The sequence below is a fragment of the Delphinapterus leucas genome, chromosome 15 (genome assembly GCF_059928025.1).
Source record: "Delphinapterus leucas isolate spDelLeu-1000000601 "Yukka" chromosome 15, BTC_Dleu_Yukka2, whole genome shotgun sequence".
NCBI lineage: Eukaryota > Metazoa > Chordata > Mammalia > Artiodactyla > Monodontidae > Delphinapterus > Delphinapterus leucas.
In genome coordinates, this window is record NC_143143.1 from 4,239,510 (window position 1) to 4,265,558 (window position 26,049).

Below are 26,049 nucleotides of genomic sequence, written 5' to 3' on the forward strand. Positions count from 1 at the left end.
CTTCGTTGCAGTGCATGGGCTTCTCATTGCAGTGGCTTCTCTTGTTGCGGAGCACGGGCTCTAGGCGCGTGGGCTTCAGTAGTTGTGGCACACGGGCTCAGTAGTTATGGCACACAGGCTCAGTAGTTGTGGTGCACAGGCTTAGTTGCTCCGTGGCATGTGGGATCTTCCCGGACCAGGGCTCGAACCCGTGTCCTCTGCATTGGCAGGCGGATTCTTAACCACTGTGCCACCAGGGAAGTCCCTCCCCTTCCTCTTGAGAGCGCGCACACACACACACACACACACACACACACACACACACACACACACACACACACACACACACACACACACACACACCAAGCAGGTTCTAGAACACATCATCCGGGAAGAAGGGATTGCAAATCAGTCATCCATCAGCAGTCGACAGTAGTACCTGCTTCTCCCTCTGGAGGGACACCCGTGGCCTGGCCTCTTGGCCAGTGGCTTGTGGATTCCTTCCCCCAGGCTCCACGCTGGATGAGGTCCTCAGGGCTGGTGCCTCCAACCACAAATGAAGCTTTTGAGGTGCACTTGTCAGCAAATCTGAGTCTTGCAGCAGATTAAAGCCAGACTAGAAGAAAAGAGTATCTGTCGTGGATCTGCCTCTTCCTTACCCGTGCAAAATTAATATTTCATCTGAATCTCGTTTTTCCCTGAATTAAACATGATGCCTAACTGAACTGACTCAGCCCTGAATTCTACACCATGTGACATTCTGCCTTCAGTTGCTGGATCCTACTTTGTTGTATACTCACCAGAACAGCTCTGTGCCCGGCAACCTGGGGCTGAGGTTTTCTATGTGATTAAGCCATCGTTCTCACAATTATCTGCCTTAGACAGTGATTGATTTGGCTAATATCTCGTTTAAGATCTTTTCATCTATGTTCATGAAAGATATTGGACTGAAAATTGTTCCTTTCTCAAAATTTAGTTCTTGGGGTTTGCAACAAGGCTATTCTGGCTTCCAAACACAGGTTTCCTATTCTCTGGAATTTGTATAAAATTGCCATTAATATTTTACTAAAGTGTTCAGAAGGATTTACTAATGAGGTCATCTGAGCCTTTCGATTTCTTGGTGGGAAAATTTTAAACTACAGATGAAATTTGTAAATTTTTACAAATTTAAAACTTTTTTAAACTTACAGTTTCAGTAAGTTGTGTTTTCCAGAAAGCTGTGCATTTTATCAAATGTATTGGCACAGAATTTTCATATCTTCTTCTTGACTCTGGAATGATGTCTCACTTTATTCCTTTCCTGATGGGCTGAGGCGAGGACAGAAACAGGCGCTGTGGGCAGTGGAGTAGCACAAAGTCCAGGCACAGAGGATGGACCAGCTGCTGGACCCCCTCGTCTGTCTGGAGATTTGGGGCACATGCCCCAAAGATATAAAGGGTCCCAATACCAGGGCCTGCGGTTACTGGCTGGGCATTCTGCCGGCAGAAGGAGCTGACATTTGATTGGATGGTTCTGTCAGCCTGGGGTCCTGGAGACAACCTGAGTCACGCTGTGTTTTGAAGACGGGGGCAGGGCAACCATCACACCTTCTGGAGGCTTCCCTGCACCATTTGGGCCCCATTTCTTGCTGCCCAATATCTTTGTTAGGCATGCTCACTCCAGGCCCCTGGTGCACCCACACCCCCACCAGCTGCACCCCTACCCTCGTGAGCCAGTTTATAATTACCAGTCACGCCCACCCATCTTGCCTTTTTATGCCAGCCCGGCTGTCTGCACGTCCTCCCTCTCTGGCCTCCAGCTCTGCCCCCTGCCCCTTTTCTTGATGCCCATGCACCCATCCTGCCCCACCACCTGAAGACAGATGTCACGGTGGGCCATCTCCTCTGGCTTGGATGGAGTAGGGACCTCTCCAGACAATGGTTGGGACCCTCAGAGCCGCCGCACAGCTGGACGTGCCTGTGCTGCCCAGACGGCCCCACGGCCTGCGCCCGACGTCGGACCCCAGAACACAGGACAGAGCTGACAAGGAATCTGTCATTTCTTTAACCTCAAAACTTAATTTTAGCAAGTGTCCTCCTTCGTGATGACCCACTGTGCATCAGAATCACACTGACCCCATGTTGTCAGCTCCATCTCGGGCCCGCAGTCCCCCCCCCCGCAACCCCGTCCCTGGCCTGAGCTTTAGCCCACTCACAAGGAATGCACCCCCGCCAGGTAAGCTCCATATTTACCCTTGCCTTCATCTGATATGAAAACTGGAAGAATGCCTTTTGCTGGCACAGATGGTTAATGGTCACGAGATCCCCAAGGGGGGAAAAAAACCCATTTCCCATCAGTGCCACCGTGCATCTCCCTTGGTTGTCAGATTCTAATTTTAGCTTTGGCCCCTGTAAATCCCCCTGTACCCCTTTCAGCAGCACAGAGTTTAGCTGCAAATGCCTCCGGATACTCGTCTGCCTGATCCTGACTGTAGGTAAGTTACCCACAACGAACTTCATAATTGTACTTTATGGGGTTGCCTGCTTTGTCTTTGGTCTTAAAGTTTCTTCTCAATTTAGGGGATATTATTCAATATTTGTGCTGCCCAACACCCATCTATGTGTGTCATATTCAATTTTCAGCATTAGGACACTTATAAGGACTCAGCATTTTTAAACAGTCCCATATGATCATCATTTTAGGCGACTTTCAAGGTGAGCCTGGGGCTGGAGCATCAGGGAGCGTGTCCCTCCAGACAGCACCCAGGGGACGCAGCTATGTGACCTCCATTCTCCACAACAAAATGTATTTGAGAATCAAATGTGAGCCACTCTTCTCTGGTAAGCCTCATGCAACAGAGCCCAGTTCCTGCCTCAGGAAATTCCAAAAGGGATTAGGTAAAAGTAAAGAAGTTGTTTTAGACGGCTACACATTGGAGACTGGCCCGAAAAGGAAACTCCATAGCTGGCTGTAAGAAAGAAACTTATTACTAAATGGAGCTGGGGGTGGGGTCTGGTGAGGGTACACGTCTGTCCCCTGCCCACCCCCAGCCCCTGCTCCTGAGCCTGGGAAGGGACAAGAAGTGGGTCTTGGGTGGGTGTTATTTGGGGTTGGGGAGGCTCCAGGTCGCCCCGCCTGTAGCCCGGGATGCTCCTCACAGAGCCACAGGCCTGCCTCCCAGGCTCTGGGGCTGCACTGCTGTGGCAGCCACCTCATACCGCAGGAGGACAGCGGAAGTGAGTGATGTGCCTTGCAGCTGCCCGCAGCGCTGTTTCCTCCAGCTTGGGTACCTGGGGAAGAACAAGTTGGCTCCAGGTGTTGCTGGAAGGGTGTGGCTCCCCAGCCGGCGCCCTGGTCCTCTGTGCTGTGCAGTTCCTGGAGAGGCACTGAGCCCCAGGGCAGGTCCCCCCAGGGCTTGAAGCAGGTGGTGTGTGGGTCTCGGATGCCCCTCCAGACCTGTCCCCATATCCCCTCGACTCCCTCCCCCTCCATCTTCTGACCCTCAGGGCTGAACCAGTCCACCCCAACCCAATCCTGTCCCGTTCTTATCCGTCCCTGCCCCTCTGTCCCATCTCTTTTCTGTCCCATTATTTCCTTATTCCTGCCCCTCGTCTGTTCTGCTGTATCTCCCTGTCTCTGTCCCTCGGGCCCCCTCCCTATATCTCTGTCTCTCCCTTCCCGGTGTCCCTCTGGCTTCCTCTCTTGCTGTGTACCTCTGCTCCTCTTCTCCGTCCTCCTCTCCCCAGCCCCCAACAAGAGGCTGCTTCAACCTTGCTGGAGGCTCTGCAGGCTGTCCTGGGCTTTGGCGTCTGGGATGGGAGCGGCAGTGGCGGTGGGGACAGGGGCGCCCGGGAGCAGCAGCAGCGGGCACCACGTGGCCAGGCAGGCAGGGCAGCTGGGAGGGTGCGAGCTGTGGGTGGTCAGGGGCCCCGCCCTTTGTCCCCTCCATCCCCACCCTCGCCCCTGTACTCCCCTCTCTATCCCCTCCCCCTTCCACGTGCCCGGTGCCTCACACACAGGTCTGTCACTCTTCACCTGCCCGTAGGCCTGCCCACAGGCCTGCCGTGTCCTCCGGTCACTGGCCTCTGGCCCCCCAAGGACTCATAGATCCAAACAGTTCTCGCCTGAGGAGTGGCAGCTGCACCTTTTTGAGCCCAAGCCAAGCTCCACTGCTGACCGCACCCCTGGCCCGAGCCACGTCCTGTCCACTGTTACGCCCACCCCACCACTCTACAAAGGCCCTGCCCCCCAGGACAAAGCCACGCCCTATCACAGCAGGCCACGCCCCTAAACCAGAGCCACACCTCTATTTGTTGAGCAGTCCTGCCCCAGAATGGAGCCCCCAACGCCCTTGTGTTTGGAGTTTTGGGGTTCTCCAGTGTTAGGATCCCAGAGCCCTGCGCAGCTCTCTCCTGTTCACACTGCCCTGACTTCTAGCTCCTCAGCCTTCCTGAATTCTCAACTCGGGGGGAGGCCACCCAGCTCTGCTTCGGGTTCTCTTCCCTGCACTGTGGCCTCGGGGCCACTTTGTTTCTCTTCTCTCAGGGATCACTGTCCTGCCTGATGTCCAGTGTCAGAGAGCCATGGTTTCATCTATTTTGTCCAATTTTTCAGTTATGTAGTCAGGAGAGTAAATCTGTTTCCTGTTACTCCATCATGGCTAAACATGGAAGACAAGGCATCTGCTTGTTATCTTTAGGGTGACTGCCTCTTTAGAGAAGCCTTCAAAAATTTATCTTTGATATTCTTAAATTTCACTTTAATGACATGGATATCTCAGTATCTTTCCTGTTTGGAGCTCCAACTGTTCTTTTAATTTGACATCATATTGGGTTTTTCACTTACATAAAATGGTCACTCCCCTCCCTCCATGTAGCTCCTCCCCTTCATTTGTGGGTGTCTTGCTGAAATCTCTACTTCTCACCTTTTCACATCACATTTTCTTTACTCTCTCTAAAGCCTTCTGCAAAAGCTCTTTGCTACACAGTGTCTCCCACTCATTAACCACTGGCTCATCTAATATATTGAATTTTTATTGTTGATACTAAGTATTTCCCTTCTTTTGAACTGTTTACCTCCACATCGCTTTACCAATACACTTTTTTCTTTGAGGGTATTTATTTAGCACAGGTGGTTCTGTTTGTCTTTCTTCTGTGGCTGAAGTCCTCAGGGTTTTTTTTTTTTTTTTTTTTTTTTGCCAGAACTCACTTTCTCCTGGGAGTTCCTGCACTTTTGACTGGAGGAAAGGCCAGTCCTAGCCCCGCTTCTCAGTGTGAGTTTGTGGAGGACACAGCTGCCTCAGCAGGAACACAACCAAGCAGGGATGGACCACCTGAGCCTGTCAACCCCTCCCCGACACCGTGCTACAAAAGGACTCCGCTTCTTTAAAATCATCACTAAAATATCAAACTTCTTCTGACACAGGTCTCAACACCCTATATTTGTTTCATCTACTCCCCCCACAGGATTGGGGGTTCAGTGCTGGCTTTCCCCTCCCACTGATCAATCAGTCAGGCAGATTCCCCTGGGCTAACGTGTGGAGAGAACATTTGTGAAGGTGCGCTCGGCAGATGCCATGCTATTTGCACCAGTTTCTTCACTGTCCCGACTCCACATCTTCCTCCACTGAGCACAGCCGTCCCTTCTTCCCTCGGAGGATTCCTGACACTGTTTCCACTCCATACCCTTTGCTCACAAGTCAGCATTCAATGGCAGTTCACCAATCCGGCAGGAACTACAAGGGGGTTGATTTCCTTAATGTGAAAGAAAATTTATTTTTTTTGTTATAATTACCACTGTGGCGACTGGGGAGGGTTACTTTTCTCTTTGTGGCCTTCATACAACTTAATTTGGGGAACACTGTGACGCTGTCATTGCCACGTTTCCCCTCTTTACAGGGATTAGGTGGGGGACTTCCCTGGTGGCGCAGTGGTTGAGAATCCACCTGCCAACGCAGGAGACACAGACTCGAGCCCTGGTCAGGGAAGATCCCACATGCCGCGAAGTAACTAAGCCCGTGTGCCACAACTATTGAGTCTGCGCTCTAGAGCCCACAAGCCCCAACTACTGAGCCCACGTGCCACAACTACTGAAGCCCGTGCGCCTAGAGCCTGTGCTCCGCAACAAGAGAAGCCACAGCAATGAGAAGCCTGTGCACCGCAACGAAGAGTAGCCCCCGCTCACTGCAACTAGAGAAAGCCTGCACGCAGCAACGAAGACCCAACACAGCCAAAAATAAAAATAAATGAAATTTAAAATATATATTAAGAAAACAACTAAGTACATAGTCCCCACCATCAAATGTCATAATTCCTCACTGTTGTGCCATAAACCCAGCCAGCACCCCCCATTCCCCGTGCTGAGTGCTCTTACATTTTATACTGCAAGGTCTTAACTATATCCTTCACTCACTAACATTTGTGCTGTTAACTGCCTATTTTAAATTTGCTGAAAGGATAACTTGAAAACTTAAAATTTTTTTTATCAAATCCAACTCACCGTTATACTTAACCTCAAAGAAAGCTCACCTCTGTGACAGTGTGATGGTTAAGATGCATCCCAAATTCAGGAATGTAAAAAACAATTCGCCTGAGAAAATATGAAAGGTTTACACACATCAGTTCTTTATTGAAGAGGCAGTCCAGACCTATTTATATGTGCCAGATGCATTTATATATACAGAACGGTAGGATGACAACATATGTAATGGCCCTGTCACCTTTTCAAATATTTACTGAAAATATACTTTATACTAAGCTTTACGGTCAGTGTAGGAAATCTTAGTAGTTGCCATTAAAACTAAGAGTATTTCCTGCACAAAAATTATGCAAAATCTACCAGTTAATTCCTGTTATGCAGCATACTCATATACATCTAGAAAAATATGGCAAGAGTGCTGAGCGACAAAAATGGTAGACACTTGTGATTGTTAACATTTTATGTAAGTGTAATATACATGCAGAAAAACACACAAAGTTTGAGTGTGCAGAACACTCAGATATTCAGCACCTAGATTTAGAAACCAATTATTACCAGCACCAGATGAATGCTCCTTGTCAGCCCTGGCCAAGGCTAACCGCTATCCTGATTTCTAACTGCATAGCCAAGTTTTACCTGTTCTTATACTTTACCTGTTTGCTTTTGTGTCTAGATTCCTTCATTTAACATTCTTTGTGAAATTGAGCTGCTATTGCCTGTGCTTACTGCCCATTCATTCTCCTTGCCTTAGAGTGTTCTGTGGCGGAAACACACCACTGACGTTCAAAGTTCTACTGCATAGGTGCCTTCAGAGTTGTTTTTTGAAGTTTTAGGTCATGAAAATTCTAGGACATGTCCCTTGGTGGACATATACATGCACAGTGGACACATTCATGCGTCTGCTAGGTTTGGGTTTGTTAAAAGGGTACTAACACAGGTTTGCTCTAAGTGCCAGCTTTCCAAAATGGTTCTATCAATGGGCAATACCACCAGGAGTGTAGGCAAGTTCCTGTTACATTCTTGCCAAATCTTGCTTTTTCATGCTTTTCATTTTAACCATTTCAGAGGGTGGCAGTAGTGCCACACAGGGTTTTAAATCCACCTTTTCCAAGATTATTAATAAAATTAACATACCTTTTCATATGTTTACTGGCCATGTGGATAGCCTCTTTTATGAAGTGGACGTCCAAGTCTTTTGCCCATTTTTTTTTTCCTTGTAGATTTGTACGTGTTTCTATTTTAGATCAGGGGTCAGCAACTATGGCCTGCTGGCCAAATCCTGTCCTCCACCAGTATCTGTGAATAAAGTCTTATTGGGATATAGCCACGTTCATTCGTTTTTGTCTTATTTATGGCTTTCACACTACGACAGCAAAGTTGAGTAATCGTGAGTGAAACTGTGTAGCCCATAAAGCCACATATATATATATATATATATATTTTTTTTTTTTTTGGTGGTACGCAGGCCTCTCACTGTTGTGGCCTCTCCCGTTGCGGAGCACAGGCTCCGGACGCGCAGGCTCAGCGGCCATGGCTCACGGGCCCAGCAGCTCCGCGGCATGTGGGATCTACCCGGACCGGGGCACGAACCCGTGTCCCCTGCATCGGCAGGCGGACTCTCAACAACTGCACCATCAGGGAAGCCCAAAGCCCCAAATATTAATACTATCTGGCCCCTCACCAAAAACGTTTACCAAGCCCTCTTCTACACTCGATTCTGCTGCCATGTATTTGAGTTGCAAATATCTTCTCCCCTCTGTGGTCTGCCTGTTCACTTTCTCAATGGTGGCTTTTTGAGAAACAGAAGTTCTTTAATGTAATATACTCAAATTAACAAGTTTTATTTTATGATTCAGTGCTTTTTGGGTCTTAAGAAAACTGCTTGCTGTAAAGTTATAGTCTTCTTATAGCTTTATTATTTTACATTTCATACTTAAAACTGCACTCCATCTCATTTTTCTATTTTCTATTAAATTATGAAATTTAAATGATGACAGAGCATTTAGTGGAAAGAACCTTTCCCACATTACAATGCATTATTACCTTCACCAAAAGTCAGGTGACTGAATTACATTTGGGTGTTTCTGGAATCTTTATTCTGTTCCACTGGTCAATTTGTTTATCTTTGTGCCATTACCACGCTATCATAATTTTTATGGCTTTGTAACAGTTCTTGATATCTGGCACTATAAGTTCTCTAGTTCTATTCTAGAAGATAGCTTTGACTATTATTGGTCTTCTGAATTTTCACATGAATCTGAGAAGTTTCACTTATAAAAACTTGCTAGGATTTTGATTAAGATTGCATTGAATATATGAATTAATTTGGGGAAAACTGACATCTTTTTAAGATTGTCTTGCAATCCATGAACAGGATATATCCCTCTTACTGTTCTGTAATTTTTTTTTCCCCTGGATACAATTCTTGAAAATACAGTGTTAGGTAATTTTCCCCCCAGGCACTTAAGGATTTCTGATATCACTGTAAGTGACATTGTTTTAAAACTTTTCATTTTCTGTGTTCGTTGCTGGTATATTAAAAACCAATTTTTGCATAATGACGTTGTATGTGGGGATTCTGCTCAATTTACTCAATTCTAATTATCTGAATATTCCCTAGAATTTCCTATGTATAAAAGCACGTCATCTGCAAATAAAAGTTTTACTTCATCTAATCCTTAAGCCTTTTCATTCTTTTGCTTCCCTTACTTTCCTGGCTAGGTCCTTCTACACAATACTGAATAAAATTAGTCATAGCAGATAACCTTGTCTCTTTTTTTGATCTTGGGAGAAAACTTTCAATATTTCACCGTTTGATATGCTGTTTGTTGTAGTATAAGATACTCTTTAGCCAATAAAGGAAGTTCCTTTCTATCCATAGTTTGCTAAGAACACAAATGGATGTTGATTTCACCACGTTTCCTGCATACTAGACTACTTTTCTTCAATGTGATATATTACAGTGATTGGTTTTTTTTTATTATTAAAATACCCTCACATTCCTGGAGTAAGATCCATTTGATCACTGTTCTACCTTTTTTCCAGAAATGGTCTGTTTTGCTAACCTAGGATTTGGTCATGTGACCACTATAAACGAGTTACTGGTAATCATAATGAAATTAGCATGACTGGTTTAGTTTACTCAGGATTTACCCTCCGTGTCTTGTGAATAGTAGATACCTAAACTCTTCCAGCAAGTAAAGAGAGGGAGGACACTGAGGTTAATCAACAAAAAATGTCTGCTAGAAGCCTGCATTAATTTGTTCCAAAATACTGGGACTAAGAGACAATGCACAAAATAATGACACCGTATTCACATCAAATAAAAGCACAGGTAAAACTTCTGAATTACAAAATAGTGGCATACTGCACACTCAAACCTATGGGTTAAAAAACAAGAGTGGTAGGAGAGCTGGGCCTATGTTATAGAGCATGAGCAGTACAGCCATCCTTCACTGAACAGACTAGATTCCAAATCATCTATGCATAGTTTATGAAAATAGTATTTTTAAGTCTTTTTTGCTCAAATGCAGTTGGAAACTTTACAAAAGTCACTGGTTCCTCTCTTGATGAAGCACTCATTAAAAACCATTTGTAAATGCCTCTAAAGAACAGAAAACTATGTATTTAACTATTCTATACCTATCAAACATCTCACCAACAATATGTCCTACATTAGTATATTTTGCCATCTTAATACTCAAATAAGAATACTGCCTTTTCACAAATTATTCAAATCCCAACTTGCAGAGTTGCATAGAATTAATCACATTTTGGAAACGTGATAGAAACCGCCATATACATATTTAATGCTACGATCCTCATAATCAACTCCAGAAGATTTTAAAATTTCATTTTCTGCAATGAAGGTTTATTCAGAGCTGATAGCTTCTGATATCATTCCTTAAAACATCTGATTTTATATCAGAAATATGGCTTTTAGTATAACAATTTCCATGACAATGTATTTTCCACATTCATCACTTTGACAGGTTTCACCTTGGTATGATTCCCTGATATGTGAATATAATTGGAATCCAAAATAAATATTAAATATTTATAGAGTTTCACTCTTGTATAAACTGTCTAGTGTCCAATGAGTTGTAGGGTCTTGCTGAAGGCTTTGCTTCTTGTTGCAGTTTTAGGGATTCTTCTCTATGAAAATTCAGATTAGAATAAATCTAACATCTAAATGCTTTTCCTCATTCAGAAACATGAACTCTCAGTGATATCTGACTCCCAACTGACTTCCCATACTCATTATGTGCAGAGGGTTTTCTAAAGTGAGATCTGACTTCAGAGGAGCATTCCCATGTCAAGTACGTTCATATTCTCTCTCCTGTGAATTCTCTGATGGCTATTGAAGGCTGACCTGTGGTGGAACTTTTTCCCACATTCGTTACATTCATAGGGCTTCTCTCCTGAATGAGTTCTATAATGCACAGTGAGGTATGACTTCTGAGAAAAGACTTTCCCACATTCGTTACATTCATAGGGCTTCTCTCCTGAATGGCTTCTATAGTGTACGGTGAGGTTTGACATCCGAGAGAAAACTTTCCCGCACTTACTACATTCATAGGGCTTCTCTCCTGAATGAATTCTATGATGTATAGTGAGGTAAGACTTCTGAGAGAAGAACTTCCCACATTCATAACACTCATAGGGTTTCTCTCCTGTGTGGACTCTTTGATGTCTAAAGAGGGATGAGTTATGGGAGAAGGTTTTCCCACATTCGTTACATCCGTAGGGCTTCTCTTCTGAATGACTTCTATAATGTATAGTATAGTATGACAGCTCAGAGAACAATTTCCCGCATATGTTACATTCATAGGACTTTTCCCCTTTGGGAAGTGACTGGTGCCCATCGAAGGCTGAATTTTCAAGTAAGGTTTTCCCACATTCACTACATTCATAGGGCTTCTCTCCTAAGTGAGTTGTGTGATGGTTGGTGAGATATGAGAACTTTCCACACTCACTACATTCGTGGGGTTTCTCATCTGTGTGTACTTTCCGATGTCTAATGAAGGCTGAGTTTAGATTGAAGGTTTTGCCACATTCATTGCATTCATAGGGCTTCTCTTCTAAATGACTTCTGTAATGGATAGTGAGGTATGACACCCGAGAAAAAAATTTCCCACATTCACTACACTGATAGGGTTTCTCTCCTGTGTGTGTTCTCTGATGTGTAATAAGGGTGGATTTTCGGTAATAGGATTTCCCACATTCATTACACTTATAAAGTTTCTCTCCCGTGTGCGTTCTCTGATGGTCACTGAGGGCTGACTTGCGGGAGAAGGATTTGCCACATTCGTTACATGGATACGGTCTCTCTCCTGAATGGTTTCTCTGGTGTAAGGTGAGATGTGTCTTTTGGCAGAAGGTTTTCCCACATTCATTACATTCATAGGGTTTCTCTCCTGAGTGAGTCCTCAGGTGTTGAGTGAGGTGTAACTTCTGACAGAAGGTTTTTCCACACTCATTGCATTTATAGGGCTTCTCCTCTAAGTGTGATCTCCGATGTACGGTGAGGGTTCCTTTTTGGCTGAAGGATTTCCCACATACGTTACATTCGTAAGGTTTCTCTCCTGTGTGAGCCCTCTGGTGTATAATGAATTTTGACTTTTTACAGAAGGATTTCCCACACTCACTGCATTCAAAGGGCTTCAATTCCATCTGTGATCTCTGGTATACATTAAAACTTGACATCTGGATGAAGTCTGATCCAGAATCATTCCAATCATAGGGCTTCTCCCCCATATAAGCTCTCTTATGAGTAATGAAAACAGCTTCATTGTCTAAGGCTTCTGTGCATTCATTATATTCAAAGGGTTTCTCCAAAATACTAATTTTCTGAATACTTTCTTCATTTTGAGAAAAGGCTTCCCCATTTTGATGAAATTCATAGAGTTTCTCTCCATGAAATGTTTTCCCACATTCACTACACTCATCAGGTTTCTCTCTTGCATAGCTTCCATCACTAATAATTAATTCTGAAGTAGATCCCAAAGTCTTTCCACATGAGACACAATTATGAGACATTAGGTTTGAAGGAACAAGGCTTATTTCCATGTTATAAGTTTTATCAAATGCAACCTCTCTCTCCTCAGTCAGGGTTCTGCTGTTGATAGAAACAGCTTGCCTTGAACATTCATCTTTATTTTCTTGGGCTCTCTCCATCAGGTCATCAACTTTCCAGACTTCTTCTAAAAAGGAATAAAATTAAACAAACCTTGTGAATCTGAACATACCAGTTATAGAATGGGAGCAGTACTCAAGGGCCTACTGTGGGCTTGACTCTGGCTTTAGGGTCAATCTCCACAAATAAAATTATCAGTATATAATTCTCTTTCCCCCTTGATTTGTCATATAAGACAAACAGACAGACATGGGGGGTGGGGGAGGGATGGGGAAGGGATGAGAGCAGGATAGGACTCAGCAGTAGAAGAAAGAGTAAATTCACACTGAACACAAGTACCTTTGTTACTTTACAAATATGTTCAAAACTTTGGTAGGGAACGTGAAATAAACCCAAGAAATGATGAGCAGAGGACAAAGTCACTGAAGGGGTCCCAGATCGAGGCTGAAATGGGAGGACTGAGAGCAAGTGGGATTCGTGGGAAAGCAAGAACAATTACTGGATGTATAATCCTAGGAAATATTCAAGTATGGATTATGTTTGGGAGAAACAGATCACAATGTATATTAAACCATATAATATCACTTCATACCAAGATTAGCATGGTAACATGCTCACTAACCTAGACCCTTCCAAAATCCTTGCCTTTCTCTTCTGCACATAAATCCAAATAAACATTCTAAATGCTCCAATTTCCTCATGTTTAGAGACAGTCCCACAACCAGGGCTCCAACTCCCTTGCCCTGACTTACACTGACCTATAAGGAGAGGCCCAGGCACATAAATGTCTGAAAGAAACCTAAGTAGACCAATCTCTCCAGTAAGATCAGCTCTCTGGAGAGTCCTGTGGTCTCCTTTAACACTAAGTGACTTGTCTACAACACAGTGCACAGTGGCTACAAGCACTGGGAGCCCAACTCCAATGCGTCATAGGCTGGGGGACCTGGGCAAGTTACTTAACTGATGCAGTTTTGCTCACCTGAAATGTGGACAAGAGCTCCTAACACATAGGGCTGGGCAAAGACTACTGATACATTAGTTAGCGCATGTTAATGCTTAGAACAGTGACACAAAACAAATGCTCAGTAAGTTTTTCTGTGAATTTTCTTTCAATCTGCTGACTTAAATTTACCAAAACCAGTCATGTTCCTGACATAATACTATAGCTTAAGTCTGAATACAAACAAGAGTTCCCATACTCTCAGGTTTCATTTGGTGTAAAATCTTCAATATCAGATTTCTAAAGTAGCCCCTACAATATCAACTTTTATTTCCATGTACTTTACATGTTTTTGGATCTTCTGAACTATGTTTAGTTGCTCTCATCCACATTCAACACAACACTAACAGTTCTGGGCTCAGAAATCTACAACATCCCTGTGCCCAAATACCAGCAGGAAAAAAAAAGTTATCCTTTACCAGTAAAATTTTCATTACCTAGATTCACAATATATATTCAAACTAGCATTGCACTCATCTTCCAAAAACACCTTCTGCTCCAGGAAGCCTGGGCACTGCCCTGCTCACGCCCAACCACAAGTCTGCACATGCTCTTGTTCACTCAACCTGACTTCCAGCCTGGTATGTACTCAAAACCTAGCTATGTTTCAGGAGAAGCCTTAAAATATTTATAAAGTCTCTTTCCAACTTTTTGAAGCTCTCCTTCCCTTAAATTTTAAAATAGCCTTAACACAAAGTTATATATCATGTATTTGATTATGAACATTCCATTTGAAAGCTAATTTTAAACTAGTTCATGCAGCTGTGCTCTCCTTTCCTAACTCAAACCTCTGCTTGTCAAAAGTATGACCACACTTGCTATTTTTTTTAATCTGTCCAATAGAAATTAAAGTAGTAGTTTCTAATCTGAATCAAATGGGGTGCTTTCAGGTTAGACTCTAACCCCCAGCTGTTTTTTCAGAATCCACAGTTCAGAATAAATTCTCTCTCAAAAGAAGCTCCTCAGTGAGCAAATGAAAAATCTACTGAGTATCTTCTACATGTTACACAGAAAAGCAGAGTACTAAGACCCTTCCTTTTTGTAGGGTTATAATTCAGGTCGAGAAAGGAGCTTAAGCGACAAACACTTGCCATTACACATCAGAGTGCACAATCCTGTGCTAACAACCGCTACGTGGAGGGGCCGTGAAGAGAAGGGAAAGACTGGATGAAGAGTGAGAAATGAGGGAAACTTCAAGCAGGAGCTGAACTTTCAAGGTCAAATTTAAAGGATAAAGTTCTAGAGATTCTGTTGGATAACAATGTGAATACAGTTAACACCACTGAACTGTTCACTTAAAAATGGTTAAAATGGTAAATTTTATGGGTTTTTTTTTTTTTTTCCAAACTACAACTAAGGAAGGAAAGAAGGGAGAACAGAGGGAAAGAAGATGTATCATCTGGGAGAGCAGAGGGACAACTAAGCAGGGACAACTCTGCTTAGTTTGAATGGAAGACATTTAGAAATCTAGACTAAATGGCATTTGACAAGAGTTGGGGGAAACAGGACATTCATTTTGATACGTAACATTGCACCACACTGTGGGGGATTGAGGAGAACTTAAATTCTACTTAAGAAGAAACAGAATAGTTATAGGCTTATCTTCTGAGCCTAGTGATAAGATCAACTGTATGTTTCAAATGAACAGATTTTGCAATTTCCAAATAGGATTCACTGTAATCCAGGTACGTATGAAAAAATACTGTTTACACCAATGTCAAAATAAACTGAGAATATGCAGAAAAATTTTAAGGCATTTCATAAAAGACAAAAAACAGGAACAAGGCAGAAAAGACAAGTACAACGTAATAAATTAAGGGACTTGGGGAAGATGCACAGAATTCGTGGTTTGGAAGGGTCAGTTTATCATCAGATGTGCTAAGGAAGAAGGAAGTGGACGATCCTTCCTGTGCTATTGTTCTGTCAGGTAAGAGTTAAAGAGGCTACAGGTTACAGATGTTGGGTATCAATTTGGATGAGCAACATAAATAAAAAAGTCTTCAAAGTTGAGGCTAGATGAACGCTTTTATGGGATACAAAGAAGACTAAAGAAGTGGAAGACAGGTCCTAGGGGCTCCTGAGGAGGCCAGAGAAGAATGGGAATTCACCGATGAAATAAACTGTTCCTGAACATCTGCTGCCGACACAGGGATGGGCAGACAGACGGGACAGGAAGGAGCACTTGGGAAAGAGGACGGCCCAACTCGTGCTGTGTCACCGAGGATGGGCTTCAGGGACAGTGACCAGTGCACCCACGGCGAGGAGGGGCCGACCCACAAGCGTAGGGAGGGGACCACGCTGGGTGTCTGAGGGCCTAGAGGGGGGCGTGAAACTGGGGTGGAACACAAGCCGGAGGCGTTTCACAGCAAGGAAGGAAAGAAAATGGAAGATAAAAAGAATGACCAGGAAAGTCTCCAGTTAACTTTTCTGTCAGACTTTTGAGTGCCTGAAAACAAAGGAATTCTGTGATAATAGGGAGGTTAGTCACGGACAGTATGAGAGGAAGAGGGAGTGAATGCACCCTCAGTCCTAGAAGACACGGAAATCCTGTAAAATGTAAGGCCGGTGCAAAATCAGAAAGGGAGCGTGCACATACATGGTGGAGGGCAAGTGCTATTGGTGCCAGGAGGTGAGATTTAGGGCATCTGTGGTCACTCCAGAGGACCGGAGCGACCATTTACAAATTCACACTCCACCACCTCACCTGGGTGAAACTGCCGTGGGAACTCGCCATCTGCTACCCAAGGCTCCTCTCCCTGCTCCAACTTGAGGATCACGTTCGGTTTGGTGCTGTCGTACCCTGTGGATGAGAAAGAGCCAACTTGGACCTGCTGCTCGGCTCTGGGTCTCTGAGTAGAAGGTGCTGCCTCAGAGGCCACAAAATAAAGTGTCTATTTTGCACCTAATCAAAATCAGAACCTTTTGATCGATAAGCAAATAAACAAATACTTTATCTGGTGCCCAGAAAAAATTAAACAGTCTCATCACTGATTTCTTCGAAGTCAAGCATAAAATCCTTAAACTGGAAGCCCCCGCAGAGAAGCAACTCAGAAAGCAGGCTCTCCTCACCCACGGAGACCAGATGGCTGTAGTTCTCCAGCATCACATCCCTGTAGGTTGTCTTCTCATCAGGGTCCAGCTGCTGCCACTCCTCCTGAGTGAAGTCCACGGCCACGTCCGTGAATGACACTGGCCCCTGCAATGGCACCGTGATGGGAACTGGGTGACGTGGAGAAGACTTATGGGGACAAGAGCTCACCCAGCTCACCGGGAAAGTCAACTACGGACCCTGAAAACCTCATTGTTGTTACAGATCGTGGGAGGAAAACAAGCCATATTAGAAACACACTGCCTTTGGGTTCCTTAATGTGTCAAACAAACGAACCAGCCAAAAAACCTCTCAAACCAAAAAAAAAAGAGCTCCAATTTTGCAACTGAAGTATCTGAGTTCTGGGGACATAAGTTAATGAACCACCGCTCCGGCTCTCACTCAAAGAGCTTACAGCCGGGCGAGGAGACACTGGCTAAGTGAACAGGGACATTTCTCTCTCCTTGTCGCTCTCTTCAGCAGCCTCTGCTGGCTGGGCCCCCTCCCCCTCCCTTCTCATGCTGGCGCGGCCCAGGACTCGGGCCATCCTGGTTCACCTCTTTCATCCTCTGGCCCCTCCATTCTTACAGCCAGCTACCTGGAGCCATCTGCTTGGCTAAGTTTTCTAGTACTTCCTTCAAGCGGTATCTCAAACATCTTATTGTGGCAGCAATGAAAATCTGTTGCTTGAAAGACTGCCCGAGGTATTATCAGAGTGACACATACAAGGTGGAGCATGGTCTAACACGAGAGAAGTAAACTATTTTAATTTTATGTTGGCAGACTAGGCTCTGCAGGCTCGGCTGGGTGTTCTGCAGGATTCAGGGGAAAGAAGAGGACGCAGTGTAAAAAGTACCCATGGCAAAACCTGCAGCAGCACCAATATTTAAGAGGTTGGCACAGGGCAGAGACCAAGAAGGCACTTTCTCGAGGGCAGCTTTTGGACAGGAAGAGTTGCCTCTAATTCAAGAGAGTAAACGAACATATGCAAGTATTGGGTTGGCCAAAATGTTCGTTCAGGAAACCCAAACAAACATTTTGGCCAACCCAATACTTTCCTGCCTCAAAAACAAGACAAAACCCCAAAAACCCCAATTCAAAGAAATGTAAAAGTAGTGTTCTCATAAAAGCACTGGAACACAGAAGTTACCAACAGCAGGAATGTTTCTGAGGAAATTCTTGATTTATCGAGTAGGGCAGATGAGAAACCAGGACCACGGAACACACTCACATAGGGGCAGAGGCGGGACTGCAGCAAAAGTGACAGCAGGCTCGCCACCAGAGCCCTGGAAAATCTCCAGGCCCATCAAGAGGGCCTAGGGTTCCTGCAGCAGTAGAGTGACTGGTTGACAGAGGAATGACTCACACAATCAACCAAGCAGCTTGAGAGGCTTCCTGTTCTCACTGCACAGAGCAGCCAGATCCACTCAGACTGTGTCAACAGCTCCTGGCCGTGGGCTCGGGGGCCAGAGATGGAGGCGGGACCCCTGCAATGAGGGTGATCACACATTCACTGTCCAAACGGAAAACTGCTGTCTGGGACAAAGGATAAACCTGACAGGACACCAGGAAAGGAGGTGCAACCCAAGACTATGTCAGGCACGTCTGGACAAAAAGCCAACTGTTTCCACATTGGACATGGACGATTCCCCTAAAGCAACTCTTAGAAGACTACTCTCACCATAAAGCACCTGAGCAACTTAACCTTGTCTGCCGACTTGCCACCAGTTCAAAATGCAGTGGTGCCCACAGATTCCGTGCATCAGAAGACACAGTTGACAAGGAACAAGGGAGATCACGGAATGGGAGAAAATATTCGCAAATCACGTATCTGCTAATCACGTATCGGTATCTAGAATATATATAAGGAAACCATAAACAAGATGAAAAGACAACCCTCAGAATGGGAGAAAATATTTGCAAATGAAGCAGCTGACAAGGGATTAAAAGCAGCTCATGCAGCTCAATATCAAAAAAACAAACAACCCAATCAAAAAATGGGTGGAAGAACACATGAAAACATGCTCAACATCGCTAGTTACTAGAGAAATGCAAGTCAAAACTACAATGAGGTATCACCTCACACCGGTCAGAATGACCATCATCAAAAAATCTACAAACAGTAAATGCTGGAGGGCTTCCCTGGTGGCGCAGTGGTTAAGAATCTGACTGTCAATGTAGGGGACACGGGTTTGAGCCCCAGTCCAGGAAGATCCCACATGCTGCAGAGCAACTAAGCCCGTGCGCCACAACTACTGAGCCTGCGCTCTAGAGCTCACAAGCCACAACTACAGAATCCCGTGCACCTAGAGCCCGTGCTCTGCAAGAGAAGCTACCGCAACCAAGAATAGCCCCCATTCACTGCAACTAGAGAAAGCCTGCGCACAGCAATGAAGACCCAATGCAGCCAAAAATAAATAAAATAAATTAAAAAACAAAAAACAATAAATGCTGGAGAGGATGTGGAGAAAAAAGGAACCCTCTTACACTGTTGGTGGGAATGTAAATTGATACAGCCACTATGGAGAACAGTATGGAGGTTCCTTAAAAACTAAAAATAGAACTACCATATGACCCAGCAATCCCACTCCTGGGCATATACATGCACCCCAATGTTCATTGCAGCACTATTTACAACAGCCAGAACATGGAAGTAACCTAAATGTCCATCAACAGAGGAATGGATAAAGAAGATGTGGTACATATATACAATGGAATATTACTCAGCCATAAAAAGGAACAAAATTGTGCCATTTGCAGAGACGTGGATGGACCTAGAGACTGCCAGAGTGAAGTCAGAAAAAGAAAAACAAATATTATATGATATCACTTATATGTGGAATATAGAAAAATGATACAGATGAACTTATTTGCAAAGCAAAAATAGAGACACAGATGTAAAGAATGTATGGATACCAAGGGGGTAGGGGGCGACAGGATGAATTGGGAGGTTAGGATTGACATATATACACTACTATGTACAAAATATATAACTAATGAGAACCTACTGTATATCACCGGGAACTCTACTCAACGCTCTGTGGTAACCTAAATGGGAAGGAAATCCAAAAACAGGGGATATATGCATATGTATAGCTGATTCACTTTGCTGTACAGCAAAAACTAACACAACACTGTAAATTTATACTCCAATAAAAATTAAAAAAATATTTAGAATATACAGAGAACTCCTAAAACTCAACAACAAAAACAACAGTTTTAAAACAGATAAAGTGAAATAAATAAAATAAAATTTTGAAAAATGGGCAAAGCACTTGAATAGACATTTCTCCAAATAAGTTTTACAAATGGCCAATAAGCATATGAAAAAGATGTTGAACATCACTAATAATTAGGGAAATGAAAATCAAAACTATGAGCTACCACCTCATACCCATTAGGATCGCTACTATAAAAAAAAACCGAGAAAGTTACAAGTGTTGGAGAAATTGGAACCCTTGTGCACTGTTAGTGAAAATGTAAAATGGTGCAGCTGCTGTGGAAAACAGCATGGTGGTTCCTCAAAAAATGAAAAACAGAATTAACATATGATCCAGCAATTCCACTTCTGGGTCTATACCCCCCAAAAATGAAAGCAAAGACTTAAAAGAGATATCTGTATAGCTAGGTTCACAGGAGCATTATTCACAATAGCTAAAATGTGGGAATAACCCAAGTGTCCATCGATGGACAAATGGTTAACAAAATGTAATATACATATACAGTGGAGTATGATTCAGCCTTAAAAAGGCAGGAAATTCTGACATCTGCTACCACATGAATGAATTTTAAGGACATTAAGCGGAGTGAAATGAGCTTAATGGAAGGAAAAATACTGTAGGATTCTGCTTAGATGAGGTATTTAGTCAAAATACTAGAGACAGAGAGTAAAATGGTGGTTGCCATGGGCTGGGGAGGGAGAAATGGGAAGTTACTGTTTACTGGGAGCAGAGTGTCAGTTCTGGAAGATGAGAAACACTCTCGAGGTGGATGGTGGTGATGACTGCACATTATGAATGGCCTTAATACCACTCTACTGTACACTTAAAAATGGTTAGGATGGGTGGGAGGGAGACGCAAGAGGGAGGAGATATGGGGATATATGTATCCGTATAGCTGATTCATTTTGTTATAAAGCAGAAACTAACACACCCTTGTAAAGCAATTATACTCCAATAAAGATGTTAAAAAAAAAAAGGTTAGGATACTAAATTTATGTTATGTGTATTTTACCACAATAAAAAAAAGTGGAAGGAAAAAAAATCCAGTGATGCCTCTCTAATTACACACCCCTACCCACTCCCTTACAGAGCTTCTGCAGCCATCCCCTCCACAAAAGAAAGATGAATGAAATGGGATCATGGGTTGAGTATGTTCACATTAGTTATTAGTAATTCTCCCAAAAAGTGAAATTAAAAAATTAAGAATCATCAGCTAATTGAGAAAACAACATAAATAAAGGATAAGCATCAGGATGAACAACTCAACAATGACTGAACCAAATTCACAAAGGAAACAACTTGCATTTGTGTCTACTGATTTATATTTTTTAATAAATTAAGCAGGATATTACTTCCAGAAAATGAGAACATTCTGCTAAGAAAAAGCCACTGGGGAATACTTAGAAATTAAAGACTGGATTGTTGAATTTTTAAAAAATCCTCAAGTAAGAAGCTTGAATAATAAATGGGACATAGAATAGATAACTTAGGAAATCTCTCTGAAAACAAGAAATTGAAATGATGAAATTTTGAGATATTGAAGCCAGATCCAACAGATTCAACATTTTCAGAAAGAGATTATAGGTGATGAACAAAAAATCATCAAAGGCAGAATGGAAAATGATTCCTGAGGTGAAGATCATAAAAATAAATAAACAAACAAAACAAAGCAAAACATCATCAAAAGGGGCCATATAATCTGCAAAGAAAAATACTGGGGAAACAAACAGATCAAGAAATTTCCTGATAAAACATCCAAAATTTAAAAATTAGAGGGAACTCCCTGGTGGTCCAATGGTTGGGACTTGGCGCTTTTGCTACGGGGGTTTGGGTTCAATCCCTGGTTGGGGAGCTGGTATCTCGCAAGCTGCACAGCCAAAAAAAAGAAAAAGAAAAGCGGGGGGGGGAATCCTAAAAAGTTACAGAGTGAGTGAAAAAAATACACTAGTTACCCTGGAAACTCACATTCTAATTCTCAACCAAGAGAAAACAATGGAGAACGCCCACAACTTTTAAGGAAAAAGGATTTTGAACCTAGAACTGTACACCAAGCCAAACTATCATTTAAGTCTAAAGACACTATAAAGGTATTTTAAGAAAAGCAAGACAATTTTTGTTGAAGAAAACAGTTTCCTTAAAACAGTCAGTGACAAACTCCTCTGAAACCCGAGAGCTCCAACAAAGACAAACATGGGGATGTAGAAACCTCACTGAATGACCAGCAAAATGGGTTCTCAGTTGTTGGAAGGAGCACTTGTTGGGACTGTAAACATTTAACTTGTATTTTGGAAGGGAAGTGCTCAGTAAACATGTTCTATTATCCTACTGTTTACAAAGGGATTTCACCCACTGGTACAGCCACATCTGTGCAGGTCTCACAGCTGAGATTCCCCAAGAGAGCCTAAGATTATCCCAAGGTAAGCCAAATGAGCTTTAAAGTAATAAAGTAATAACCTTCTGGGTTAAGGCAGTCCAGAAGGCAAGAAGTGGCAGGGGTTAGAAGACTGACCAATCAAGCAAATAAATTAAATTACATATCAATATTGCTTCTATCGACACAAGTATCCAAAATGAAATATTAGCAAACAAAATCCAATACCACATTGAAAAGAAAATACGTAATTACCTAAACAGGACTTACTCCAAGCATATAGACTGGTTTAATATTTGGAAATCCATTAATACAATATGCCATTATAATATAGCTAAGAAGAAAAATCTTACATTTCCGAAGATGCTGAAAAGAACTCTGACAATATTCAAATGCATACCTAATTAAAAATTTAAAAAAACCCTCAAGATAATAGGAATTGATGGATACTTCACCAACATGAATATACCTATGTATACACATATTCATACCCTAATGTGCACAGTACGTGTGATACATATACACACGGGTACATACATACACTTTGTTGAGTCCAGACAAACACATATCTATGCTTCAGTCCTCTTAGTTCTAAAGTCAGGACTTACTTAATGGGTAAACAATAGACACATTCTCACAAAGATTAGAAACAAGGCAAAATGCTCATTATCTCCAATCAGAGAAAACAATTAAAGGTCTAATAAGCAATAAGAAAAAGTGAAACTATTTCTATTCACAGATGATATACTATACCTAGAAAACTCAGAGAATCAACAATGGAACCAAATCAATAAAAAGAATGCTGTTAGGTCACGATATATAGTTAACACACATAAAGACAACAGCCCTCATTATGTAAAAAAGAGTAAAAAGATGTAATTCAAGTGTACACACAGTTTACAATAGCAACAGAAAAAAACTCTTAATAAGAAATATACAAAATCTATACTAGAAAATTTTTAAAACACTCCTGAAAGACAGAGAGGTAGACCTGAACAAATGGAATGATTCTCCTTGTTCTTGAACACACTGTGAAGCACAATAAAAGGAGGCATGCCTTCACCAAGATGTATCAAAATCAAATGGCTAAAAACTAGTGATAAAAAATAAAGAAATAAAGACACAGAGGAACAAAGATGAGGATGACATCAGACTTCTCTTGGAATCAATGTAAGCAAGAAGCCAGTGGAGGAACACATTTAAAGTACTGGAGGATAAAAAAAAACAGCAATAATCTCTTTAAAAGTGAAGGCAAAATAAAGATATTTTCAGACATACAAGAGCCATAAGAATTCATTATCAACTAGAAGAGATGTTAAAGAAAGTCCTTCAGGCAGAAGGAAAATGACAGCAGATAAAAATGTGGATCTACACAACAGAATGAAGCACCAGAAATGGTAACTATGTATTTTCTCTCATTATTTAAATCTCTTTAAAAGATAATTAAAAATGACAATGTATCAGGAAATCCCTGGTGGTCCAGTGGTTAGAACTCAGAACTTTAACTGCAGGGGCCCATGTTCAATCCCTGGTCGGGGAACTGAGATCCCACTAGTCACTTGGTTTGACAAAAAAACAAACAAACAACAACAAAAAACCCAATGTATTGTGGGACTGGTATTACCTGTAAAAATAAAATGCAACAACAGTATAAAGACCAAGATGGGAAAAATGGAACTGTAGCTAAGTGATCAGGCATATTACTTGAAGATAAACTATAATAATTAAAGCTACATACTATAAACACTAAAGCACACACTAAAATAACAAGTGTTATGGCTAATAACCCAACAAAGGATATAAAATGGAATCACAAAAAATAGTCAATCAAACAGAAGGAAGACAAAGAAGATGGGACAAATAGAAAATAAAGACAACAGACTATAACCTAACTGGTTGTATTAATATTCACTTTACAAGTAAATAATCTAAACACCCCAATTAATAGACAGAAATTATCAAATTGGATAAAAAAAAGAAGACCTAACTATATGCTGTCTACAGCGCTGTACTTCACATATAAAGATGCAAATAGGCTAAAAGTAAAAGGACAGAATAAGACATTGCACACCAACACTACTCAAAAGAAAGCTGGAATGGCTTTATATAAGTATCAGAGATTCCATTTCACAGCACAGACCATTACCAGGATAAAGGAGGCCAATTCACAACAACAAAGTGGTTAATTAATCAAGAGGACCTAATAATCTTAAATGGTTAGGTATCTTCTCACAAAATTCATGAAGCAAAAACTGACAGAATTGCAAGGAGAAACAGACAAAACACAATCGCAGATTTCAATTCCCCCTCTCTCACGACTCATGGGACAAGTCGGCAGAAGGTTAGCAAGGATATGGTGCACCTGCCAAACATTCCCAACTTGATGTTACTGACATTTAGAGAACACTCCACCCACCGAGAGCAGAACAGGCACCCTTCTCAAGTGCACGTGGAGCTTCTCCGAGAGAGAGACCTATTCTGGGTCATAAATCTTAAAAAAGTCATTATTTATGTAGTGTTCCTGCCGAAAAATCACCATCTAAATCTATGAAAAAACATCGGGGAAACAAAAATTCAAAGAATTCTACAAAATAATTGGCCTGTATTCTTCAATTACTATAATGGCATTGAGAAACTATTCCATATTAAACAGACTTAAAAAGCATGAAAACTAAATGCAATTCATAATTCCGGACTGCGTCCTCCATCAAAAATTAAAAACTGCTATAAAGGAAATTACTGGGAAAACTGACAAAACTGGAAGTTGGATGACTGGATGAACTGTAGATTAAAGTATTATATCAAGAGGACTTCCCTGGTGGTCCAGTGGTAAAGAATCCACCTTACAATGCAGGGGACGTGGGTTCGATCCCTGGTCAGGGAACTGAGACCCCACATGCAGCAGGGCAACTAAATCCACGCACCACAAGTACTCAGCTCAGGCGCCTCAACTAGAGCCCTCGTGCCGCAAACTGCAGAGCCCACAAGCTCTGGAAAAGGAGCGCTACAGCTAGAGAGCCGATACGCCCTGAAGCCAGTGTGCCAAAACTAGAGAAGAGAAAACCCCCATGCCACAACTAGAGAGAAGCCCACGCGCCACAACAAAGAGCCCACTCACCACAACTAAGACCTGATGCAGCCAAAAATAAGTAATAAATAAATAAATAAAAATAAAGGATTATATCAGGAACTTGCCTGGTGGTCCAGTGTGTAAGACTCCCAATGCAGGGGGCCTGGGGTCGATCCCTGGTTGGGGAACTAGATCCTGCATGCATGCCGCAACTAAGAAGCCTGCATGCTGCAACTCAGAGTCTGCATGCTGCAACTAAGACATGGCACAGCCAAAATGAATAAATTTTAAAAATTTTTTGAAAAAATAAAGTATTATATCAATGTAAAATTTCCTGAATTCAGTTACCTCTGGCAAGCATACATAAGAAAATATTCTTGATCTTAGGAGATACAACTGAGACATTACAGGGTAAAGGGGCATGACACACTCTCAAACGGTTCAGAAAAAAATATGTTAAAGTTAAAACAATTGCAATGCAGTCAACACAATGCAAGGCTAATCAACTGCAACATATGGGCTCTATTTGTATCCTCATTGAAAAGAAAAAACTGAAAAACATGTAGAAGATTGTGAAACTTTTAACACTGATATTAAGAAAAAATGGTATTGTGGGTTATCCCCACCCACTTTTTAAAAGACTCATTATTGTTTAAAGATACATACAGAAAAACAAGTGAATTTTTTCTAAAGGATTTTTAAATGAATATTTATTTTTAATTAATTT

General features: G+C 42.3%; 1 protein-coding gene across 5 annotated transcripts in view; it reads right to left on the reverse strand.

Moving 5' to 3' along the window:
• RBAK (RB associated KRAB zinc finger) overlaps positions 1-26,049 on the reverse strand; it is a 46,647-nt gene that overhangs the window by 17,979 nt on the left and 2,619 nt on the right. For 2 of the 5 annotated variants that reach the window (XM_022565474.3, XM_089895602.1), the window contains exons 3-6: positions 16,642-16,768; positions 16,277-16,372; positions 7,571-12,639; positions 5,190-6,547 (exon numbers count right to left, since the gene is read on the reverse strand). In XM_022565474.3, the coding sequence (XP_022421182.1) occupies positions 10,733-12,639; positions 16,277-16,372; positions 16,642-16,768 (2,130 nt within the window). In that variant the 3' untranslated portion in view covers positions 5,190-6,547; positions 7,571-10,732. Of the gene's footprint in view, positions 1-418; positions 596-1,167; positions 3,855-5,189; positions 6,548-7,570; positions 12,640-16,276; positions 16,373-16,641; positions 16,769-26,049 lie in introns of those variants that run through there. The other 3 variants (XM_089895605.1, XM_089895603.1, XM_089895604.1) reach the window with 3 other exon arrangements.